The sequence below is a fragment of the Oncorhynchus nerka genome, linkage group LG27 (assembly GCF_034236695.1).
Source record: "Oncorhynchus nerka isolate Pitt River linkage group LG27, Oner_Uvic_2.0, whole genome shotgun sequence".
In the NCBI taxonomy this organism is placed as follows: domain Eukaryota; kingdom Metazoa; phylum Chordata; class Actinopteri; order Salmoniformes; family Salmonidae; genus Oncorhynchus; species Oncorhynchus nerka.
The window spans coordinates 108,269,962-108,294,825 of NC_088422.1; the positions used below are offsets into that span (position 1 = coordinate 108,269,962).

General features: G+C 46.7%; 1 protein-coding gene across 1 annotated transcript; it reads left to right on the forward strand.

Moving 5' to 3' along the window:
* Positions 1–1,740: 1,740 nt before the first annotated feature.
* Positions 1,741–22,415, forward strand: LOC135565180 (b(0,+)-type amino acid transporter 1-like). The gene is given in 10 exon segments (XM_065011241.1): positions 1,741–1,756; positions 1,948–2,047; positions 3,161–3,205; positions 14,307–14,430; positions 15,301–15,369; positions 15,371–15,405; positions 15,651–15,747; positions 19,877–20,026; positions 20,338–20,512; positions 20,981–22,415. Coding segments are annotated over 10 exon segments (873 nt in total). The 3' UTR covers positions 21,043–22,415.
* Positions 22,416–24,864: the final 2,449 nt, after the last annotated feature.

Below are 24,864 nucleotides of genomic sequence, written 5' to 3' on the forward strand. Positions count from 1 at the left end.
CAGGATTCTAGCAGCCGTATTTAGCACTAACTGAAGTTTATTTAGTGCTTTATCCGGGTAGCCAGAAAATAGAGCATTGCAGTAGTCTAACCTAGAAGTGACAAAAACATGGATTAATTTTTCTGCATAATTTTTGGATCCCCCAGAGCCCTATGGATCCCCCAGAGCCCTATGGATCCCCCAGGGATCCCTCGATAGATCCCTCAGAGCCCGACAGATCCCTCAGAGCCCGACAGATCCCTCAGAGCCTGACAGATCCATCTGAGCCCGACAGATCCATCTGAGCCCGACAGATCCATCTGAGCCCGACAGATCCATCTGATCCTGACAGATCCATTTGAGCTCTACACTGTAGATCCCCCAGAGCCATATGCTGTAGACCCCAGAGCCCTACGCTGTAGATCCCCTCCCCCAGAGCCCTATACTGTAGATCCCCCAGAGCCATATGCTGTAGACCCCCAGAGCACTACGCTGTAGATCCCCTCCACCCAGAGCCCTACACTGTAGATCCCCCAGAGCCCTACGCTGTAGATCCCCCAGTGACCTACACTGTAGATCCCTAGAGCCCTACACTGTAGATCCCCCAGTGACCTACACTGTAGATCCCCTAGAGCCCTATACTGTAGATCCCCCAGAGCCCTATACTGTAGATCCCCCCGGGCCCTACAGATCCATCAGAGCCCTACGACTCCCCCAGAGCGCTACGGATCCCACAGAGCCCTATACATCCCTCAGATATCAGAGCCCTATAGATCCATCAGAGCCTTATAGATTCATCAGAGCCCTAAAAATTCCTCCGATTTCTGAGCCCGACAGATCCCTATAGGTCCACGGGATCCCCCAGAGCAGAAAGTCAGACAGAGCCCAACGGATCCCCAGAGCCCAACAGGTCCCCAGAGCCCAACAGATCCCTCAGATCTCTGAGCCCTATAGATCCCCTAAGAGCCCTACGGACCCCTATACATCCCTCAGAGGCCTATACTTTCCTCAGATCTCTGAGCCCTATAGATCCATTAGAGCCCAATAGATCCATCAGAGCTCTATAAATGCCTCAGATCCCCCAGAGCCCTACGGATCGCCCATAGCCCTATAGATCCCTCAGATGTATCAGAGCCCTCAGATTGCTATAGAACCCTCAGAGCCCTATACTGTAGATCCCTTAGAGCCCTGTAAGATCCCCTAGAACCCAGACATCCCTCAGAGCCCTATAGATCCCCCAGAGCCCTGTAAGATCCCCTAGAACCCAGACATCCCTCAGAGCCCTATGGATCCCTCAGAGCCCTGTAAGATCCCCTAGAACCCAGACATCCCTCAGAGCCCTATGGATCCCTCAGAGCCCTGTAAGATCCCCTAGAACCCAGACATCCCTCAGAGCCCTATGGATCCCTCAGAGCCCTGTAAGATCCTAGAACCCAGACATCCCTCAGAGCCCTATGGATCCCTCAGAGCCCTGTAAGATCCCCTAGAACCCAGACATCCCTCAGAGCCCTATGGATCCCTCAGAGCCGTATATTGATTTTAATTGTATTTTGCCTTTATTTAACTAGGTAAGTCAGTTAAGAACAAATTCTTATTTTCAATGACGGCTTAGGAACAGTGGGTTAGCTGCCTTGTTCAGGGGCAGAACAACATGTTTTTACCTTGTCAGCTTGGGATTCGATCTTGCAACCTTTCGGTTACTAGTCCAACACTCTAATAGCTAGGCTATCCTGCCGCCCAGTATTTATCCCTCAGAGCCCTATGGATCCTGGTCAAAGTAGGACACTTCTGTATAGAATAGGGTACCATTTGGGATGAAAACCTTTCCATTTATTCCAGTACCCACCCTGTATTATCATGCAGAAGTTTCCAATATCACTGTGTAGTGTACTACTTTTGGGTACACCCTATGGGCCCTGGTCAGAAGTATGAATATTAAAATGTATATACTGTCACGTTTGTGTCCAGGAAACACTGAGAATCTGTCCAACCCATTTGAAGGAGCCTCAACCTCCTTTGGATCCATTGGACTGGCGTTTTACAACGGGCTCTGGGCCTACGATGGGTGGTAAGACTACAACTGCATCCCAAATGGCACCCTACTTCCTAAATAGGTCAATACTTTTGACCAGGGCCCGTAGCACTCTAGTCAGGGCTCGTAGCGCTCTAGTCAGGGCCCGTAGCACTCTAGTCAGGGCTCGTAGCGCTCTAGTCAGGGCTCGTAGCGCTCTAGTCAGGGCTCGTAGCGCTCTAGTCAGGGCTCGTAGCGCTCTAGTCAGGGCCCGTAGTGTTCTAGTCAGGGGGGCCCATAGCGCTCTAGTCAGGGGGGCCCATAGCGCTCTAGTCAGGGGGGCCCATAGCGCTCTAGTCAGGGGGGCCCATAGCGCTCTAGTCAGGGGTGCCCATGGCTCTCTAGTCAGGGCCCATAGTGCTCTAGTCAGGGGGGCCCATAGCTCTAGGGGGTGCCCATGGCTCTCAGTCAGGGGTGCCCATGGCTCTCTCGTCCAGGGCCCATAGTGCTCGAGTCAGGGGGCCTGTGGTTCTCTAGTCAGGGGGCCCATAGTGCTCTAGTCAGGGGCCTGTGGTGCTCTAGTCAGGGGGCCCGTGGCGTTCTAGTCAGGGGGCCATAGTGCTCTAGTCAGGGGCCCATTGTGCTCTAGTCAGGGGGCCCATTGCGCTCTAGTCAGGGGCCCTAGTGCTCTAGTCAGGGGCCCGTGACGCTCTAGTCAGGGCCCATAGTGCTCTAGTCAGGGCCCATAGCGCTCTAGTCAGGGGGCCTGTAGCGTTCTAGTCAGGGGCCATAGCGTTCTAGTCAGGGGGCCATAGTGCTCTAGTCAGGGGGGCCTGTAATGCTCTAGTCAGGGGGCCCATAGCGCTCAGTCATGGGGTACCCGTGGCGCTCTAGTCAGGGCCCATAGCGCTCTAGTCAGGGGGCCCATAGTGCTCTAGTCAGGGCCCATAGCGCTCTAGTCAGGGGGCCCATAGTGCTCTAGTCAGGGGCCCATAGCGCTCTAGCCTAAAGTAGTCCACTAAGTAGGGGGTCGGGTACCATTGGGGATGTATCCTATCTCTCTGTTCTTATCACTTCCTCAATAAAACAGTTTTATGGTTTGAGATTTCTGTTTTGAATGTCAACCCAACCTGTTTATACGTGGTTCTATAAACACGTGTTGTCTCTCAGGAATCAGCTGAACTTTATAACAGAGGAGCTGGAAAACCCATATAGGTGAGTGTCCATACAGCTGACATTTAGGGTGCGTCCACGATGGGCCCTGGTAAACAGTAGTGCACTATGTAAGGAACAGGGTGCCATTTGGGATGCAGCTTATTTAGACTGGATTTCCACTGTCATTCATCAGAGATTCAAAGTGACTACCAGTGCAGTGAGTGCATCATATACTGCTCACTAGTAGCAGTGCGTGGGTAATATCACTGAGGAAGCCAAGTGTGGGTAATATCACTGGGGAAGCCAAGTGTGGGTAATATCACTGAGGCCAAGCGTGGGTAATATCACTGAGGAAGCCAAGCGTGGGTAATATCACTGGGAAGCCAGCGTATGTAATATCACTGAGGAAGCCAAGTGTGGGTAATATCACTGGGGAAGCCAAGCGTGGGTAATATCACTGGGGAAGCCAGCGTATGTAATATCACTGAGGAAGCCAAGTGTGGGTAATATCACTGGGAAGCCAAGTGTGGTTAATATCACTGGGAAGCCAGCGTGGGTAATATCACTGAGGAAGCCAGCGTGGGTAATATCACTGGGGAAGCCAGCGTATGTAATATCACTGAGGAAGCCAAGTGTGGGTAATATCACTGGGAAGCCAGCGTGGGTAATATCACTGGGAAGCCAAGCGTATGTAATATCACTGAGGAAGCCAAGTGTGGGTAATATCACTGGGAAGCCAAGTGTGGTTAATATCACTGGGAAGCCAAGTGTGGGTAATATCACTGGGAAGCCAAGTGTGGATAATATCACTGAGGAAGCCAGCGTGGGTAAGTAATATCACTGAGGAAGCTAAGCGTGGGGTAATATCACTGAGGAAGCCAAGCGTGGGTAATATCACTGAGGAAGCCAAGCGTGGGTAATATCACTGAGGAAGCCAAGTGTGGGTAATATCACTGGGAAGCCAAGTGTGGGTAATATCACTGGAAACCAAGTGTGGTTAATAGCACTGAGGAAGCCAAGTGTGGGTAATATCACTGAGGAAGCCAGGCGTGGGTAATAGCACTGAGGAAGCCAGCGTGGGTAATAGCACTGAGGAAGCCAGGCGTGGGTAATATCACTGGGAAGCCAAGTGTGGGTAATATCACTGAGGAAGCCAAGCGTGGGTAATATCACTGAGGAAGCCAGCGTGGGTAATATCACTGGGGAAGCCAAGCGTATGTAATATCACTGAGGAAGCCAAGTGTGGGTAATATCACTGGGAAGCCAGCGTGGGTAATATCACTGGGGAAAGCGTATGTAATATCACTGAGGAAGCCAAGTGTGGGTAATATCACTGGGGAAGCCAAGTGTGGGTAATATCACTGGGGAAGCCAGGTGTGGGTAATATCACTGGGGAAGCCAAGTGTGGATAATATCACTGAGGAAGCCAAGCGTTAGGTAGTAATATCACTGAGGAAGCTAGCGTGGGTAAGTAATATCACTGAGGAAAGCGTGGGTAATATCACTGAGGAAGCGTGGGTTAATAGCACTGAGGAAGCCAAGTAATATCACTGAGGAAGCCAGGCGTGGGTAATAGCACTGAGGAAAGCGTGGTTGATAGCACTGAGGAAGCCAGGCGTGGGTAATATCACTGGGGAAGCCAAGTGTGGGTAATATCACTGAGGAAGCCAAGCGTGGGTAATATCACTGAGGAAGCCAAGTGTGGGTAATATCACTGAGGAAGCCAATCGTGGGTAATATCACTGAGGAAGCCAAGCGTGGGTAATATCACTGAAGCCAATCGTGGTAATATCACTGAGGAAGCCAGCGTGGGTAATATCACTGAGGAAGCCAAGTGTGGGTAATATCACTGGAAGCCAAGCGTGGGTAATATCACAGCGTGGGTAATATCACTGAGGAAGCCAGCGTGGGTGAGGAAGCCAAGGTAATATCACTGGGAAATAGCGTATGTAATATCACTGAGGAAGCCAAGTGTGGGTAATATCACTGGGGAAGCCAAGTGTGGGTAATATCACTGGGAAGCCAAGTGTGGGTAATATCACTGGGGAAGCCAAGTGTGGATAATATCACTGAGGAAGCCAAGCGTGGGTAAGTAATATCACTGAGGAAGCTAGCGTGGGTAAGTAATATCACTGGGAAGCCAAGCGTGGGTAATATCACTGAGGAAGCCAAGCGTGGGTAATATCACTGAGGAAGCCAAGTGTGGGTAATATCACTGGGAAGCCAAGTGTGGGTAATATCACTGCGGAAGCCAAGTGTGGTTAATAGCACTGAGGAAGCCAAGTGTGGGTAATATCACTGAGGAAGCCAGGCGTGGGTAATAGCACTGAAGCCAAGCGTGGTTGATAGCACTGAGGAAGCCAGGCGTGGGTAATATCACTGGGAAGCCAAGTGTGGGTAATATCACTGAGGAAGCCAGCGTGGGTAATATCACTGAGGAAGCCAAGTGTGGGTAATATCACTGAGAAGCCAATCGTGGGTAATATCCAATCGTGGGTAATATCACTGGGAAGCCAATCGTGGGTAATATCACTGGGAAGCCAATCGTGGGTAATATCACTGAGGAAGCCAAGCGTGGGTAATATCACTGGGGAAGCCAAGTGTGGGTAATATCACTGGGAAGCCAAGCGTGGGTAATATCACTGAGGAAGCCAGCGTGGGTAATATCACTGGGAAGCCAAGCGTGGGTAATATCACTGGGAAAGCGTGGGTAATATCACTGAGGAAGCCAAGCGTGGGTAATATCACTGGGAAGCCAGCGTGGTAATATCACTGGGAAGCCAAGCGTGGGTAATATCACTGGGGAAGCCAAGCGTGGGTAATATCACTGGGAAGCCAAGCGTGGGTAATATCACTGGGAAGCCAGCGTGGGTAAATCACTGAGGAAGCCAAGCGTGGGTAATATCACTGGGAAGCCAAGCGTGGGTAATATCACTGACTGGGGAAGCCAGCGTGGGTAATATCACTGGAAGCCAACGTGGGTAATATCACTGAGGAAGCCAAGCGTGGGTAATATCACTGGGAAGCCAGCGTGGGTAATATCACTGGGAAGCAGCGTGGGTAATATCACTGGGGAAGCCAAGCGTGGGTAATATCACTGGAAGCCAAGTGTGGGTAATATCACTGGGAAGCCAAGCGTGGGTAATATCACTGAGGAAGCCAGCGTGGGTAATATCACTGGGGAAGCCAAGCGTATGTAATATCACTGGGGAAGCCAAGTGTGGGTAATATCACTGGGAAGCCAAGCGTGGGTAATATCACTGGGAAGCCAAGCGTATGTAATATCACTGAGGAAGCCAAGTGTGGGTAATATCACTGGGAAGCCAAGTGTGGGTAATATCACTGGGTAAATCCTGGGGAAGCCGTGTGGATAATATCACTGAGGAAGCCAAGCGTGGGTAAGTAATATCACTGAGGAAGCTAAGCGTGGGTAAGTAATATCACTGAGGAAGCCAAGCGTGGGTAATATCACTCACGTGGGTAATATCACTGAGGAAGCCAAGTGTGGGTAATATCACTGGGGAAGCCTGGGTAATATCACTGGGGAAGCCAAGTGTGGGTAATATCACTGCGGAAGCCAAGTGTGGTTAATAGCACTGAGGAAGCCAAGTGTGGGTAATATCACTGAGGAAGCCAGGCGTGGGTAATAGCACTGAGGAAGCCAAGCGTGGTTGATAGCACTGAGGAAGCCAGGCGTGGGTAATATCACTGGGGAAGCCAAGTGTGGGTAATATCACTGAGGAAGCCAAGCGTGGGTAATATCACTGGGAAGCCAAGTGTGGGTAATATCACTGAGGAAGCCAATCGTGGGTAATATCACTGAGGAAGCCAAGCGTGGGTAATATCACTGGGAAGCCAATCGTGGGTAATATCACTGAGGAAGCCAGCGTGGGTAATATCACTGAGGAAGCCAAGTGTGGGTAATATCACTGGGGAAGCCAAGCGTGGGTAATATCACTGAGGAAGCCAAGCGTGGGTAATATCACTGAGGAAGCCAAGCGTGGGTAATATCACTGAGGAAGCCAAGCGTGGGTAATATCACTGGGGAAGCCAAGCGTGGGTAATATCACTGGGGAAGCCAAGCGTGGGTAATATCACTGGGGAAGCCAGCGTGGGTAATATCACTGGGAAGCCAGCGTGGGTAATATCACTGAGGAAGCAAGCGTGGGTAATATCACTGGGGAAGCCAAGCGTGGGTAATATCACTGGGGAAGCCAAGCGTGGGTAATATCACTGAGGAAGCCAAGCGTGGGTAATATCACTGGGAAGCCAAGCGTGGGTAATATCACTGGGAAGCCAAGCGTGGGTAATATCACTGAGGAAGCCAAGCGTGGGTAATATCACTGGGGAAGCCAAGCGTGGGTAATATCACTGAGGAAGCCAAGCGTGGGTAATATCACTGAGGAAGCCAGCGTGGGTAATATCACTGGGAAGCCAAGCGTGGGTAATATCACTGGGGAAGCCAAGCGTGGGTAATATCACTGGGGAAAAGTGTGGGTAATATCACTGGGAAGCCAAGTGTGGGTAATATCACTGGGAAAAGCGTGGGTAATATCACTGGGGAAGCCAATCGTGGGTAATATCACTGAGGAAGCCAAGCGTGGGTAATATCACTGAGGAAGCCAAGTGTGGGTAATATCACTGGGGAAGCCAAGCGTGGGTAATATCACTGAGGAAGCCAGCGTGGGTAATATCACTGAGGAAGCCAAGCGTGGGTAATATCACTGAGGAAGCCAAGCGTGGGTAATATCACTGGGGAAGCCAAGCGTGGGTAATATCACTGGGGAAGCCAAGCGTGGGTAATATCACTGGGAAGCCAAGCGTGGGTAATATCACTCAGCTGGGTAATATCACTGAGGAAAAGCGGGTAATATCACTAGCGTGGGTAATATCACTGGGGAAGCCAAGCGTGGGTAATATCACTGGGAAGCCAAGCGTGGGTAATATCACTGAGGAAGCCAAGCGTGGGTAATATCACTGGGGAAGCCAAGCGTGGGTAATATCACTGGGAAGCCAAGTGTGGGTAATATCACTGGGGAAGCCAAGCGTGGGTAATATCACTGAGGAAGCCAAGCGTGGGTAATATCACTGGGGAAGCCAAGCGTGGGTAAATATCACTGGGGAAGCCAAGCGTGGGTAATATCACTGGGGAAGCCAAGCGTGGGTAATATCACTGGGGAAGCCAAGTGTGGGTAATATCACTGGGGAAGCAAGCGTGGGTAATATCACTGGGGAAGCCAATCGTGGGTAATATCACTGAGGAAGCCAAGCGTGGGTAATATCACTGGGAAGCCAAGTGTGGGTAATATCACTGGGGAAGCCAAGCGTGGGTAATATCACTGAGGAAGCCAAGCGTGGGTAATATCACTGAGGAAGCCAAGCGTGGGTAATATCACTGGGGAAGCCAAGCGTGGGTAATATCACTGGGGAAGCCAAGCGTGGGTAATATCACTGGGGAAGCCAAGCGTGGGTAATATCACTGGGGAAGCCAAGCGTGGGTAATATCACTGAGGAAGCCAAGCGTGGGTAATATCACTGAGGAAGCCAAGCGTGGGTAATATCACTGGGGAAGCCAAGCGTATGTAATATCACTGAGGAAGCCAAGTGTGGGTAATATCACTGGGGAAGCCAAGCGTGGGTAATATCACTGGGGAAGCCAAGCGTATGTAATATCACTGAGGAAGCCAAGTGTGGGTAATATCACTGGGGAAGCCAAGTGTGGGTAATATCACTGGGGAAGCCAGGTGTGGGTAATATCACTGGGGAAGCCAAGTGTGGATAATATCACTGAGGAAGCCAAGCGTGGGTAAGTAATATCACTGAGGAAGCTAAGCGTGGGTAAGTAATATCACTGAGGAAGCCAAGCGTGGGTAATATCACTGAGGAAGCCAAGCGTGGGTAATATCACTGAGGAAGCCAAGTGTGGGTAATATCACTGGGGAAGCCAAGTGTGGGTAATATCACTGCGGAAGCCAAGTGTGGTTAATAGCACTGAGGAAGCCAAGTGTGGGTAATATCACTGAGGAAGCCAGGCGTGGGTAATAGCACTGAGGAAGCCAAGCGTGGTTGATAGCACTGAGGAAGCCAGGCGTGGGTAATATCACTGGGGAAGCCAAGTGTGGGTAATATCACTGAGGAAGCCAAGCGTGGGTAATATCACTGAGGAAGCCAAGTGTGGGTAATATCACTGAGGAAGCCAATCGTGGGTAATATCACTGAGGAAGCCAAGCGTGGGTAATATCACTGGGGAAGCCAATCGTGGGTAATATCACTGAGGAAGCCAAGCGTGGGTAATATCACTGAGGAAGCCAAGTGTGGGTAATATCACTGGGGAAGCCAAGCGTGGGTAATATCACTGAGGAAGCCAGCGTGGGTAATATCACTGAGGAAGCCAAGCGTGGGTAATATCACTGAGGAAGCCAAGCGTGGGTAATATCACTGGGAAGCCAAGCGTGGGTAATATCACTGGGAAGCCAAGCGTGGGTAATATCACTGGGGAAGCCAGCGTGGGTAATATCACTGGGGAAGCCAAGCGTGGGTAATATCACTGAGGAAGCCAGCGTGGGTAATATCACTGGGGAAGCCAAGCGTGGGTAATATCACTGGGAAGCCAAGCGTGGGTAATATCACTGAGGAAGCCAGCGTGGGTAATATCACTGAGGAAGCCAAGCGTGGGTAATATCACTGGGAAGCCAAGCGTGGGTAATATCACTGAGGAAGCCAAGCGTGGGTAATATCACTGGGGAAGCCAGCGTGGGTAATATCACTGAGGAAGCCAGCGTGGGTAATATCACTGAGGAAGCCAAGCGTGGGTAATATCACTGGGGAAGCCAAGCGTGGGTAATATCACTGGGGAAGCCAAGCGTGGGTAATATCACTGGGGAAGCCAAGCGTGGGTAATATCACTGGGGAAGCCAAGTGTGGGTAATATCACTGGGGAAGCCAAGCGTGGGTAATATCACTGGGGAAGCCAATCGTGGGTAATATCACTGAGGAAGCCAAGCGTGGGTAATATCACTGAGGAAGCCAAGTGTGGGTAATATCACTGGGAAGCCAGCGTGGGTAATATCACTGAGGAAGCCAAGCGTGGGTAATATCACTGAGGAAGCCAGCGTGGGTAATATCACTGAGGAAGCCAAGCGTGGGTAATATCACTGGGAAGCCAAGCGTGGGTAATATCACTGGGGAAGCCAAGCGTGGGTAATATCACTGGGAAGCCAGCGTGGGTAATATCACTGGGGAAGCCAAGCGTGGGTAATATCACTGAGGAAGCCAGCGTGGGTAATATCACTGGGAAGCCAGCGTGGGTAATATCACTGGGAAGCCAAGCGTGGGTAATATCACTGAGGAAGCCAAGCGTGGGTAATATCACTGAGGAAGCCAAGCGTGGGTAATATCACTGGGGAAGCCAAGCGTGGGTAATATCACTGGGAAGCCAAGCGTGGGTAATATCACTGGGAAGCCAAGCGTGGGTAATATCACTGGGGGAAGCCAAGCGTGGGTAATATCACTGGGGAAGCCAAGCGTGGGTAATATCACTGGAAGCCAATCGTGGGTAATATCACTGAGGAAGCCAAGCGTGGGTAATATCACTGAGGAAGCCAAGTGTGGGTAATATCACTGGGAAGCCAAGCGTGGGTAATATCACTGAGGAAAAGCGTGGGTAATATCACTGAGGAAGCCAAGCGTGGGTAATATCACTGAGGAAGCCAGCGTGGGTAATATCACTGGGAAGCCAGCGTGGGTAATATCACTGGGGAAGCCAAGCGTGGGTAATATCACTGGGGAAGCCAAGCGTGGGTAATATCACTGGGGAAGCCAAGCGTGGGTAATATCACTGAGGAAGCCAAGCGTGGGTAATATCACTGGGGAAGCCAAGCGTGGGTAATATCACTGGGGAAAAGCGTGGGTAATATCACTGAGGAAGCCAAGCGTGGGTAATATCACTGAGGAAGCCAAGCGTGGGTAATATCACTGGGGAAGCCAAGCGTGGGTAATATCACTGAGGAAGCCAAGCGTGGGTAATATCACTGGGGAAGCCAAGCGTGGGTAATATCACTGAGGAAGCCAAGCGTGGGTAATATCACTGAGGAAGCCAAGCGTGGGTAATATCACTGGGGAAGCCAAGCGTGGGTAATATCACTGGGGAAGCCAAGCGTGGGTAATATCACTGGGGAAGCCAAGCGTGGGTAATATCACTGGGGAAGCCAAGTGTGGGTAATATCACTGGGGAAGCCAAGCGTGGGTAATATCACTGAGGAAGCCAAGCGTGGGTAATATCACTGAGGAAGCCAAGTGTGGGTAATATCACTGGGAAAGCCAAGCGTGGGTAATATCACTGAGGAAGCCAAGCGTGGGTAATATCACTGAGGAAGCCAAGCGTGGGTAATATCACTGGGGAAGCCAAGCGTGGGCAATATCACTGGGGAAGCCAAGCGTGGGTAATATCACTGAGGAAGCCAAGCGTGGGTAATATCACTGGGGAAGCCAAGCGTGGGTAATATCACTGGGGAAGCCAAGCGTGGGTAATATCACTGGGGAAGCCAAGCGTGGGTAATATCACTGAGGAAGCCAAGCGTGGGTAATATCACTGGGGAAGCCAAGTGTGGGTAATATCACTGGGGAAGCCAAGCGTGGGTAATATCACTGGGGAAGCCAAGAGTGGGTAATATCACTGAGGAAGCCAAGCGTGGGTAATATCACTGGGGAAGCCAAGCGTGGGTAATATCACTGGGGAAGCCAAGCGTGGGTAATATCACTGGGGAAGCCAAGCGTGGGTAATATCACTGGGGAAGCCAAGCGTGGGTAATATCACTGAGGAAGCCAAGCCAGTTTAAAAGCCATTAAACAAATTAATACAATCAACATAGCTAAATATCATGTGACTATCCATAGTTCTTGTGTGTGTGTTCAAGTAGAAAAAAAACTTGTTGACTCACCCTATTTGTAGACGAGTTGAACACCAATGCCATCCTCCTCTCTGTCATGTTCGCAATACAGTCTATGACTCTGTCAGAGAGAAGTACACACTTTTAGTTTGTAGACTAGGCTACCTGGCTAAATAACTTACTAGACTAGCTTCCTCGCTGGGCAACAACGAACCAGCTACGTTATTTAGCTAGTTAACATGAGCCTACTATATCTAGGCTACCTGGCTAAATAACTTACTAGACTAGCTTCCTCGCTGGGCAACAACGAACCAGCTACGTTATTTAGCTAGTTAACGTGAGCCTACTATATCTAGGCTACATATTGAACATCGTCTCAGGCCAGTGGCACAACCTGTGAATTTATGGCTTGATCAGAATCGCTGTTATCATCTTTGGCCTGTACAGAGAAGTCCAAATCTCCGTGTCCATCTATCCATGGTTTAGGAAAGGGCTGATTTAGCTAGCTAGCTACTGCAGGACATCAACACAAGCTAGTTACTGCAGGACATCAACACAAGCTAGCTACTGCAGGACATCAACACAAGCTAGCTACTGCAGGACATCAACACAAGCTAGCTACTGCAGGACATCAACACAAGCTAGTTACTGCAGGACATCAACACAAGCTAGCTACTGCAGGACATCAACACAAGCTAGCTACTGCAGGACATCAACACAAGCTAGCTACTGCAGGACATCAACACAAGCTAGTTACTGCAGGACATCAACACAAGCTAGCTACTGCAGGACATCAACACAAGCTAGTTACTGCAGGACATCAACACAAGCTAGTTACTGCAGGACATCAACACAAGCTAGCTACTGCAGGACATCAACACAAGCTAGCTACTGCAGGACATCAACACAAGCAGACCAGAAACGGACAAGTTTTTCTGACAATGATGACGTTTTGCCTAGGATGTGATTTGATTGGTGTGAAGCCAAATCCAAAGTGGCCTCCCTTGTGGGGTGGTTTTGCTGCACCAGGACTCTCCACAGTTGAGCTCATCTCAATGCTGATTGGTTAATTATTTTATTTAAAAAATATCAAAGGAAGTCAAATGCTCGCTGGCATCAACCAATCAAATGCTTCTGCATGTTACCACATGTCATACTCATTTTGGCCAGACAGCATCAGATACATCTGCTACACATACTGAGACAGAGGGGCGCTGTTTCCCTCGCTCTTATGATTTCTCTGATGAGATAGATTCAGCCACTTGAGGTTCTGAGAATGTTTGATTCAGCCACTTAAGAATTGATTCAGCCACTTAAAAATTAATTCAGCCACTTCAATTGATTCAGCCATCTCAATTGATTCAGCCATCTCAATTGATTCAGCCATCTCAATTGATTCAGCCACTTCAATTGATTCAGCCACTTCTCAGCCACTTCAATTAATTCAGCCATCTCAATTGATTCAGCCATCTCAATTGATTCAGCCATCTCAATTGATTCAGCCATCTCAATTGTTTCAGCCATCTCAATTGATTCAGCCATCTCAATTGATTCAGCCATCTCAATTGTTTCAGCCATCTCAATTGATTCAGCCACTTCAATTGATTCAGCCACTTCAATTGATTCAGCCACTTCTCAGCCACTTCAATTGATTCAGCCACTTCAATTGATTCAGCCACTTCAATTGATTCAGCCACTTCAATTGATTCAGCCATCTCAATTGATTCAGCCATCTCAATTGATTCAGCCACAGATAAATTGTTTTAATGATTGTATTTGTTTTATTGGTCTGATTTTCGGGAAGTCTGGGTTCCCTTGGCATTCACACGCCACCTCCTTTCCTGTTAGGGAGACAACAAGAGTTTAATCAACTCTCTGTCTCTCTCTCTATCTGTGTGCTACATAATCCACTAACACTGGTCTCTGTGTAACATGTGTTGGTTGTATTCTCTCTATCACTAACTCTCTGTCTCTCTAAATCTCTCTATATCTCTCTATATATATATATCTCTCTCTCTATATATATCTCACAATAACACTCTCTCTATATCTCACACTAACACTCTCTATATATATCTCTCTCTCTCTCTATCTCTCTATATGTCTCTCTCTCTCTCTTTATCTCACACTAACTCTCTGTCTCTCTAAATCTCTCTATCTCTCTATATGTCTCTTTCTCTATATATTTCTCTCTCTATCTCACACTAACTCTCTGTCTCTCTAAATTTCTCTGTCTCTCTCTCTATATCTCTCTCTCTCTCTCTCTCTAACAGAAACCTTCCCCTGGCCATTATCATTGGTATTCCCTTGGTGTCTGTGTGCTATGTGCTGGTCAACATTGCCTACTTCAGCGCCATGACCGCTACGGAACTACTACAGTCTCCCGCTGTTGCTGTGGTAAGAGGGTCGTCATGGAGATAGAGAGGGGTGGAGACAGAGGAAGCCATTGGTGTGGCTCATCATATCTCCCTTAGCAAAAACAAGAAGCATTCTTTCAACAACAAACAATTACATTTGATTTATTGTTCCCCCCCGCCGTCTCCTCGGAGGGACTTGTTTGTGCCCCTTAGACTTTTGGTGACAGAGTGCTGTACCCCCTGTCGTGGGTAGTCCCTGTGTTTGTCGTCTTCTGCCCCTTAGACTTTTGGTGACAGAGTGCTGTACCCCCTGTCGTGGGTAGTCCCTGTGTTTGTCGTCTTCTGCCCCTTAGACTTTTGGTGACAGAGTGCTGTACCCCTGTCGTGGGTAGTCCCTGTGTTTGTCGTCTTCTGCCCCGTAGACTTTTGGTGACAGAGTGCTGTACCCCTGTCGTGGGTAGTCCCTGTGTTTGTCGTCTTCTGCCCGTAGACTTTTGGTGACAGAGTGCTGTACCCCCTGTCGTGGGTAGTCCCTGTGTTTGTCGTCTTCTGCCCCTTAGACTTTTGGTGACAGAGTGCTGTACCCCCTGTCGTGGGTAGTCCCTGTGTTTGTCGTCTTCTGCCCCTTAGACTTTTGGTGACAGAGTGCTGTACCCCCTGTCGTGGGTAGTCCCTGTGTTTGTCATCATCTGCCCCTTAGACTTTTGGGGACAGAGTGCTGTACCCCCTGTCGTGGGTAGTCCCTGTGTTTGTCGTCTTCTGCCCCTTAGACTTTTGGTGACAGAGTGCTGTACCCCTTGTCGTGGGTAGTCCCTGTGTTTGTCTTCTTCTGCCCCTTAGACTTTTGGTGACAGAGTGCTGTACCCCCTGTCGTGGGTGGTCCCTGTGTTTGTCGTCTTCTGCCCCTTAGACTTTTGGTGACAGAGTGCTGTACCCCCTGTCGTGGGTAGTCCCTGTGTTTGTCGTCTTCTCCACCTTCGGGAGCGGCCAATGGGAGCTGCTTCACAGCCGGCAGGTAAAGGGACAACTTCAGGAAGACATTGTTTTTGCTAATCAAATTTACTCAAAACAAATGTATTTTATAAAACCCTTTTTATATCAGCAGTTGTCACAAAGTGTTTAACAGATTGAATCTGCTTTTATAAAAGAACAGAGCACAAGCAGAGTTAAAAATGGTGAAAAGAAAGAAAACCAAATTCAGGTTCAACATATTGCCAATATTATGTTGAACTGACATGTTTGTGCTCTGTCCCACCTCAGGTTGACCTATGTGGCAGGAAGAGAGGGTCACATGGTAAAGATCTTGTCCTATATCAGTCTGAAGCGTTACACTCCTTCCCCTGCCCTCATCTTCAATGTAAGTCTGAGATACAGTGCAAAAGTATTCATCACACTTGGTGATTTTTTTCCTATTTTGTTACATTACAACCTCTAATTTAAATATATTTTTATTTGGATTTCATGTAATGGACATACACACAAAATAGTACAAATTGGTGAACCTCTTATTTTGAAACCTTTCAAAAATACTTTACGGAAAAAGCATAATCTGAGAACGGCGCTCAGAACCCAAAACAACCAGAGGAATATCCGCCATTTTGGAGTCAACAAAGTTAGAAATAACACCATAAATATTCACTTACCTTTGATGATCTTCATCAGAAGGCACTCCCAGGAATCCCAGTTCGACAATAAATGACTGATTTATTCCATAAAGTTCCATAAAGTCCATCATTTATGGTCCAAATAGTCACTTATTGTTAGCGTGTTCAGCCCAGTAATCCATCTTCACTTCATCCAGACAAAGACTAGAACAATTCTGTTACAGTCCTTTAGTCTGTCAAACTATGTATGGAACCAGTCACTACAAAGATACAGGCGTCCTTCCTAACTCAGTGGCCGGAGAGGAAGGAAACCGCACAGGGATTTCACCATGAGGCCAATGGTGACTTTAAAACAGTTACAGAGTTTAACAACAACATTACAGTTACTGCACAAAACTAACCTAAATGTCATTGAAAACAAGGACGCCTGTACAGAAAAAATATTCCTAAACATGCATCCTGTTTGCAATAAGGCACTAAAGTAAAACTGAAAAAATGTGGCTAAGAACTTAACTTTTTGTCCTGAATACAAAGCGTATTGTTTGGGGTAAATTGAACACGTCACATGACTGAGCACCAGTCTTCATATTTTCCAGCATAGTGGTGACCTGGTTCAGTCTGCTTTCCAAAAAACACTGGGAGACAAATTCACCTTTCAGCAGGTCAATAACCAAAAACACAAGGCCAAATATACACTGGAGATGCTTAAGAACTTCGGGATCGTTTACCCTTTCAGGGGACGGGTGAGCTAACGTAGGCTAATGTGATTAACACGAGGTTGTAAGTAACAAGAAAATTTGCTAGGACAAATTTTGAACAGAAATGCAAAGGTTCATTTGATCAGTCTGACTTTGCACACACACTGCTGCCAACTAGTGGCCAAAATCTAAATTGCAGCTGGGCTGGAATAATTCATTATGGCTTTTCTCTTGCATTTCCAAGATGATGGTACATCTCCTACATTCTCCTATATTATACATACATTGTGTTATATTCTCCTACATTCCTTTCACATTTACATAAACTTCAAAGTGTTTCCTTTCAAATGGTACCAAGAATATGCATATACTTGCTTCAAGGCCTGAGTTACAGGCAGTTAGATTTGGGAATGTGATTTGTGGCAAAAAATGAAAAAAAGGGGCGGACCCTTAAGATGTTGTTAACAAGAAGACTTTGAATGTTCCTGAGTGGCCTAGTTACAGTTTGGACTTAAATCGTGTTGAGAATCTCTGCACATCAGTTGGTAGAGCAGGGTGCTTGCAGTGCAAAGACAGTAGGTTTAATTCCCAGGAAGAAACACACATAAAATGTCTGCATGAATAAGTCGCTTTGGATAAAAGTGTGATAAATTACATTATATATTATAGCAATGATCAACAACCAACTTGACAGAGCTTGCAGAATTATAAAAAGAATAATGGGCCTATAACCTGACCCATCACTTTATACATTACATTACTGGCCCCAGTGACCTAACCTATAACCTGACCCATCACTTTATACATTACTGCCCCCCAGTGGTCTAACCTATAACCTGACCCATCACTTTATACGTTACTGCCCCCCAGTGGTCTAATCTATAACCTGACCCATCACTTTATACATTACTGCCCCCCAGTGACCTAACCTATAACCTGACCCATCACTTTATACATTACTGCCCCCCAGTGGCCTAACCTATAACCTGACCCATCACTTTATACATTACTGCCCCCCAGTGGTCTAACATATAACCTGACCCATCACTTTATACATTACTGCCCCCCAGTGGTCTAACCTATAACCTGACCCATCACTTTATACATTACTGCCCCCCAGTGGTCTAACCTATAACCTGACCCATCACTTTATACATTACTGCCCCCCAGTGACCTAACCTATAAACTGACCCATCACTTTATACATTACATTACTGCCCCCCAGTGGACTAACATATAACCTGACCCATCACTTTATACATTATGCCCCCCAGTGGCCTAACCTATAACCTGACCCATCACTTTTTACATTACTGCCCCCCAGTGGCCTAACATATAACCTGACCCATCACTTTATACATTACATTACTGGCCCCAGTGACCTAACCTATAACCTGACCCATCACTTTATACATTACTGCCCCCCAGTGGTCTAACCTATAACCTGACCCATCACTTTATACATTACTGCCCCCCAGTGGTCTAATCTATAACCTGACCCATCACTTTATACATTACTGCCCCCCAGTGACCTAACCTATAACCTGACCCATCACTTTATACATTACTGCCCCCCAGTGGCCTAACCTATAACCTGACCCATCACTTTATACATTACTGCCCCCAGTGGTCTAACATATAACCTGACCCATCACTTTATACATGACTGCCCTCCAGTGGTCTAATCTATAACCTGACCCATCACTTTATACATTACTGCCCCTCAGTGGTCTAACCTATAACCTGACCCATCACTTTATACATTACTGCCCCTGTGGCCTAACCTATAACCTGACCCATCACTTTATACATTACTTGCCCCCCAGTGGTCTAACCTATAACCTGACCCATCACTTTCTACATTACTGCCCCCCAGGGGACTAACCTATAACCTGACCCATCACTTTATACATTACTGCCCCCCAGTGGCCTAACCTATAACCTGACCCATCACTTTATACATTATTGCCCTCCAGTGGCCTAACCTATAACCTGACCCATCACTTTATACATTACTTCCCCCCAGTGGTCTATGTACATGACCAGGCTCAAAGACACATGTACATTACCAGGCTCAAAGACACATATACATTACCAGGCTCAAAGACACATATACATTACCAGGCTCAAAGACACATATACATTACCAGGCTCAAAGACACATGTACATTACCAGGCTCAAAGACACATGTACATTACCAGGCTCAAAGACACATACACATTACCAGGCTCAAAGACACATACACATTACCAGGCTCAAAGACACATGTACATTACCAGGCTCAAAGACACATGTACATTACCTGGCTCAAAGACACATATACATTACCAGGCTCAAAGACACATGTACATTACCTGGCTCAAAGATACACGTACATTACCAGGCTCAAAGACACATGTACATGACCAGGCTCAAAGACACATGTACATTACCAGGCTCAAAGACACATATACATTACCAGGCTCAAAGACACATGTACATTACCAGGCTCAAAGACATATATACATGACCATTAATCTGTTTTTCTGAGCCATTTAAAAAGTATGGTCCACAGATTTAAATGAATCTGAACAACCTTTTACCTGGAACAGAAAATGCAAAAATATGACCTTGACATCCTCTAATCCGAAATATCAATTTATACATCTTAAATTTGTTCACAGGAAACATTTTAAGATGAAATTGGCCCCAACTGTTCACTGTTCACTGAAACATGTATGAAACATACTAAAATTCCCATAGAAGAATGTTCCCTGAACTATTTGAGAACATTACCAATGTCAAACCAGTTGGAGAACGTTCCTAGAACATTACCAATGTCAAACCAGTTGGAGAACGTTCCTAGAACATTACCAATGTCAAACCAGTTGGAGAACGTTCCTAGAACATTACCAATGTCAAACCAGTTGGAGAACGTTCCTAGAACATTACCAATGTCAAACTAGTTGGAGAACATTCCTAGAACATTACCAATGTCAAACCAGTTGGAGAACGTTCCTAGAACATTACCAATGTCAAACCAGTTGGAGAACATTCCTAGAACATTACCGAAATGAAATGAAACTGTTTGTACTTTTAGGAAAAGTAATGAAATAACAAGAAATAATGTTTTTTTTCTCAAGTTCCTTAAATGTGCTGCTTCAGTTTACCTTGTTGTTGTTGTTGTTGTTGTTGTGGTTGTAGGGTATTCTGGCCGTATTCTACATTATCCCAGCAGACATCAACACCCTGATCAACTACTTCAGTTTCGCCCAGTGGGCTTTCTACGGCCTCACAGCTCTCGCTCTCATCGTCATGCGCTTCACCAGGAAGGAACTCAAGAGGCCCGTCAAGGTAAGACAAGATTCACATTGCCATACATCCAAGTCCTGTTAATCTCTTGGCTATTGGAAGAACATAGTTACAACTATCATGTTGAGCTCGTGGACGGTCAGTCCTTACATCCATAGCTCTGTCTCTACATTTTAGAGTGGTTCCATTTCTCCAGTCACATCCCTCAGCTGGTTACCACAACAAATGGGGTGGTAACCGCTTTGATGTTTTCCTGAATCCCAGATTCACTTAAACCTGTTTTTAGAGCAATACTGTCCCAGATCCCTCCTGTGAGACTGACAGGTGGTTATGTCCTGGTTGTCCCCCAACAGTGTCCCATTCCCATAGCAGTGCTGGTGGTGATAGTGTCCTGCTACCTGGTCCTAGCACCGATCATAGACAAGCCAGAGCTGGAGTATCTGTACTGTACCATCTTCATCCTCAGCGGTCTGCTGCTCTACTTCCCCTTCGTTCACCGCAGGTTCAGCTGGACACGCAGGGTCATGAGTGAGTAACTACCCACTGCTCAGAGTTGTTGACACTTGAGTGTTGAGAGAGAGCCTTTATCCCAAAATGGCCGCCTATTCCCTTTGTAGTGCACTAGAAGACAACACTGGCTTGTGTCCCAAAATGGCCCCTTATTCCCTGTGTAGTGCACTACCCTATGGGCCCTGGTGAAAGGTAGTGCACTATAATATAGGGGATAGGGTGCCATTTGGGAAGCAGACACTATTATCTTCTGCAACTTGGGTCTTTGTGTATCAAAATGTTTTATTCCTCAGTGAGCGGTAGTGGAGTTCTTCCCCTTTAGATAATTCCAGTCATTGTGGAGTTCAACTCAGAAGGTCACAGAGCCTATAGATCATGCTGTGATTGAGCTGATGTCACCTTGATTAAAGTTTATTTATTTATTATTCACCTTTTAATTAGCCTGATTGGTCCAATCTGACCTTTAACCTCTCACCTCCCCTGCAGGGCCAATCACCATGCACCTCCAGCTGCTGATGGAGGTCGTTCCTCCTGAGAAAAACGAATAGAGGAAGATAATAAACAGCCTAAACTGACTGATGTGGACAAATGTATTTGTGCATCCCAAATGTTACCCTTTTCCCTATGTGGTGCACTACCCCATAGGCCCTAGTCAAAGGTAGTGCACTACTTAGGGAATAGGGTGCCAATTGAGACACAAATTTAGAAATGAAGGTTCTGTACTGTCTCATAATGAAGGTTCTGTCCTGTCTCATAATGAACCTTCTGTACTGTCTCATAATGAACCTTCTGTACTGTCTCATAATGAAGGTTCTGTACTGTCTCATAATGAAGGTTCTGTACTGTGTCATAATGAATGTTCTGTACTGTCTCATAATGAACCTTCTGTACTGTCTCATAATGAATGTTCTGTCCTGTCTCATAATGAATGTTCTGTACTGTCTCATAATGAATGTTCTGTACTGTCTCATAATGAATGTTCTGTCCTGTCTCATAATGAATGTTCTGTACTGTGTCATAATGAATGTTCTGTACTGTCTCATAATGAATGTTCTGTCCTGTCTCATAATGAATGTTCTGTACTGTGTCATAATGAATGTTCTGTACTGTGTCATAATGAACTAATTGACTAGATATAGGAGGTCAATGGCTGCATCTCAACTCACACACTATGGTCCCATTGGTCTGTGTCTCAAATCACACCCTATGCCCTAGGGAACGGGGCACCATCTCAAATCACACCCTATGCCCTAGGGAACGGGGCGCCATTGGATGCTTCTCAAATCACACCCTATACCCTAGGGAACGGGGCGCCATCTCAAATCACACCCTATGCCCTAGGGAACGGGGCGCCATCTCAAATCACACCCTATACCCTAGGGAACGGGGCGCCATTGGGCTGTGTCTCAAATCACACCCTATGCCCTAGGGAACGGGGCGCCATCTCAAATCACACCCTATGCCCTAGGGAACGGGACGCCATCTCAAATCACACCCTATGCCCTAGGGAACGGGGCGCCATTGGAGACGCTGGCATTATGCTGTTCTTGTACATGACTAGAGAGAGAGAACATAAGAGACCAAAATTATGTCATATTTTTTTGCTTTTTATTTGTCCTCGACATGGTTAAAATGTTTGCGCTGTTCAAGCACTTGTATATAATCTATGTCTAAGGTTTCAATTGTATTTGACAAGTTAAAAGACATATTTGTCCCTTGTTGTCTTCTATCTCGTCCACCAGCTGAACCTGGGGACACGGTTCATCTTATACTGCCTACTGTGTGATGTATTCCTGTCACTCTAAACTGAATGTAGATTTTATACTACTGAATTCAACAGTTTCAAAACCTCTTCTCCTCTCTGAGTTGAAAAGTAGATAGGAAGTTGTTGTGTTTGTGAATAAAACAGTTTACCCTTCAATTCACTTTCTCTTCTACTGCAACACCATCATTCAATTCTATCGAAAAAGTAAAACCATCCGAACTTCCCAACTTTCTATACTCCAAAATTTAAAACGTACCACTTCGCAAAATTTACATCGTATGTCAGTCGATTCATTAAAAAAAATAAAATCCCGATTGCACAAAACTTTATCGTATTTCTCCGTTATTCCTTAGAATTCATCAACTTTCTCTTCTATGATACATTTATTTAAATACGACTCAATATATTATTCCGGCACATCATTTTCTGGCAACACAACGTATTACATCGAAATTGCCATTATTTTGAATGAATTATTCTCTCAATTCAACCTAAACAACCTAATTAAAAACTTTCAGTTCATATCTTATACAAACACTAGTGACTGTATTCTTCCAGGCAAAACAAATAGTTGAATGACAATCTAAAAATCATTTTTAGTCTATCGGTCTCAAGGCTGAGATCCGAACCTCAGTCTCCCGAGTTGTAGCCAAAAACTTTACCGCTGAACCACCAACGCTATTGAAATGCTGGAGTTTCCCCCGCCAATAACGATGTTATTATAATTGTCTGTAGTCGCCAACTCCAGCACCGAGAATTCCCAGAAAATAGTCCTAATTTAAAGCCTTCCTGACTATTTTAGCAGTATCAGCTTATATTCAGGGTTCATCATCGTCTTTGTCTGAGTCAGACTTTGGCGCCATCTTCCTTTCCCTTTTTACTCACCTTTCCCTGGAGTTAACTAGTTAACTACGTAGGGTACCCTATTCACTATGGGTCCTGGTCGTAGTAACTACCTAGGGTACCCTATTCACTATGGGTCCTGGTCGTAGTTAACTACCTAGGGTACCCTATTCACTATGGGTCCTGGTCGTAGTTAACTACCTAGGGTACCCTATTCACTATGAGTCCTGGTCGTAGTTAACTACCTAGGGATCCCTATTCACTATGGTTCCTGGTGAAGTTAACTACCTATTTACTATGGGTCCTGGTCGCAGTTAACTACCTAGGGTACCCTATTCACTATGGGTCCTGGTCGTAGTTAACTACCTAGGGTACCCTATTCACTATGGGTCCTGGTCGTAGTTAACTACCTAGGGTACCCTATTCACTATGAGTCCTGGTCGTAGTTAACTACCTAGGGATCCCTATTCACTATGGTTCCTGGTCGAAGTTAACTACCTATTTACTATGGGTCCTGGTCGCAGTTAACTACCTAGGGTACCCTATTCACTATGGGTCCTGGTCGTAGTTAACTACCTAGGGTACCCTATTCACTATGAGTCCTGGTCGTAGTTAACTACCTAGGGATCCCTATTCACTATGGTTCCTGGTCGAAGTTAACTACCTATTTACTATGGGTCCTGGTCGCAGTTAACTACCTAGGGTACCCTATTCACTATGGGTCCTGGTCGTAGTTAACTACCTAGGGTACCCTATTCACTATGGGTCCTGGTCGTAGTTAACTACCTAGGGTACCCTATTCACTATGAGTCCTGGTCGTAGTTAACTACCTAGGGATCCCTATTCACTATGGTTCCTGGTCGAAGTTAACTACCTATTTACTATGGGTCCTGGTCGCAGTTAACTACCTAGGGTACCCTATTCACTATGGGTCCTGGTCGTAGTTAACTACCTAGGGTACCCTATTCACTATGGGTCCTGGTCGTAGTTAACTACCTAGGGTACCCTATTCACCATGGGTCCTGGTCATAGTTAACTACCTAGGGATCCCTATTCACTATGAGTCCTGGTCATAGTTAACTACCTAGGGATCCCTATTCACTATGGTTCCTGGTCGAAGTTAACTACCTATTCACTATGGGTCCTGGTCGTAGTTAACTACCTAGGGTACCCTATTTACTATGGGTCCTGGTCGCAGTTAACTACCTAGGGTACCCTATTCACTATGGGTCCTGGTCATAGTTAACTACCTAAGGTACCCTATTCACTATGGGTCCTGGTCGTAGTTAACTACCTAGGGTACCCTATTCACTATGGGTCCTGGTCGTAGTTAACTACCTAGGGATCCCTATTCACTATGGGTCCTGGTCGTAGTTAACTACCTAGGGTACCCTATTCACTATGAGTCCTGGTCGTAGTTAACTACCTAGGGAACCCTATTCACTATGGGTCCTGGTCGTAGTTAACTACCTAGGGTACCCTATTCACTATGGGTCCTGGTCGTAGTTAACTACCTAGGGATCCCTATTCACTATGGGTCCTGGTCGTAGTTAACTACCTAGGGTACCCTATTCACTATGAGTCCTGGTCGTAGTTAACTACCTAGGGTACCCTATTCACTATGGGTCCTGGTCGTAGTTAACTACCTAGGGTACCCTATTCACTATGGGTCCTGGTCGTAGTTAACTACCTAGGGATCCCTATTCACTATGGGTCCTGGTCGTAGTTAACTAGCTAGGGTACCCTATTCACTATGAGTCCT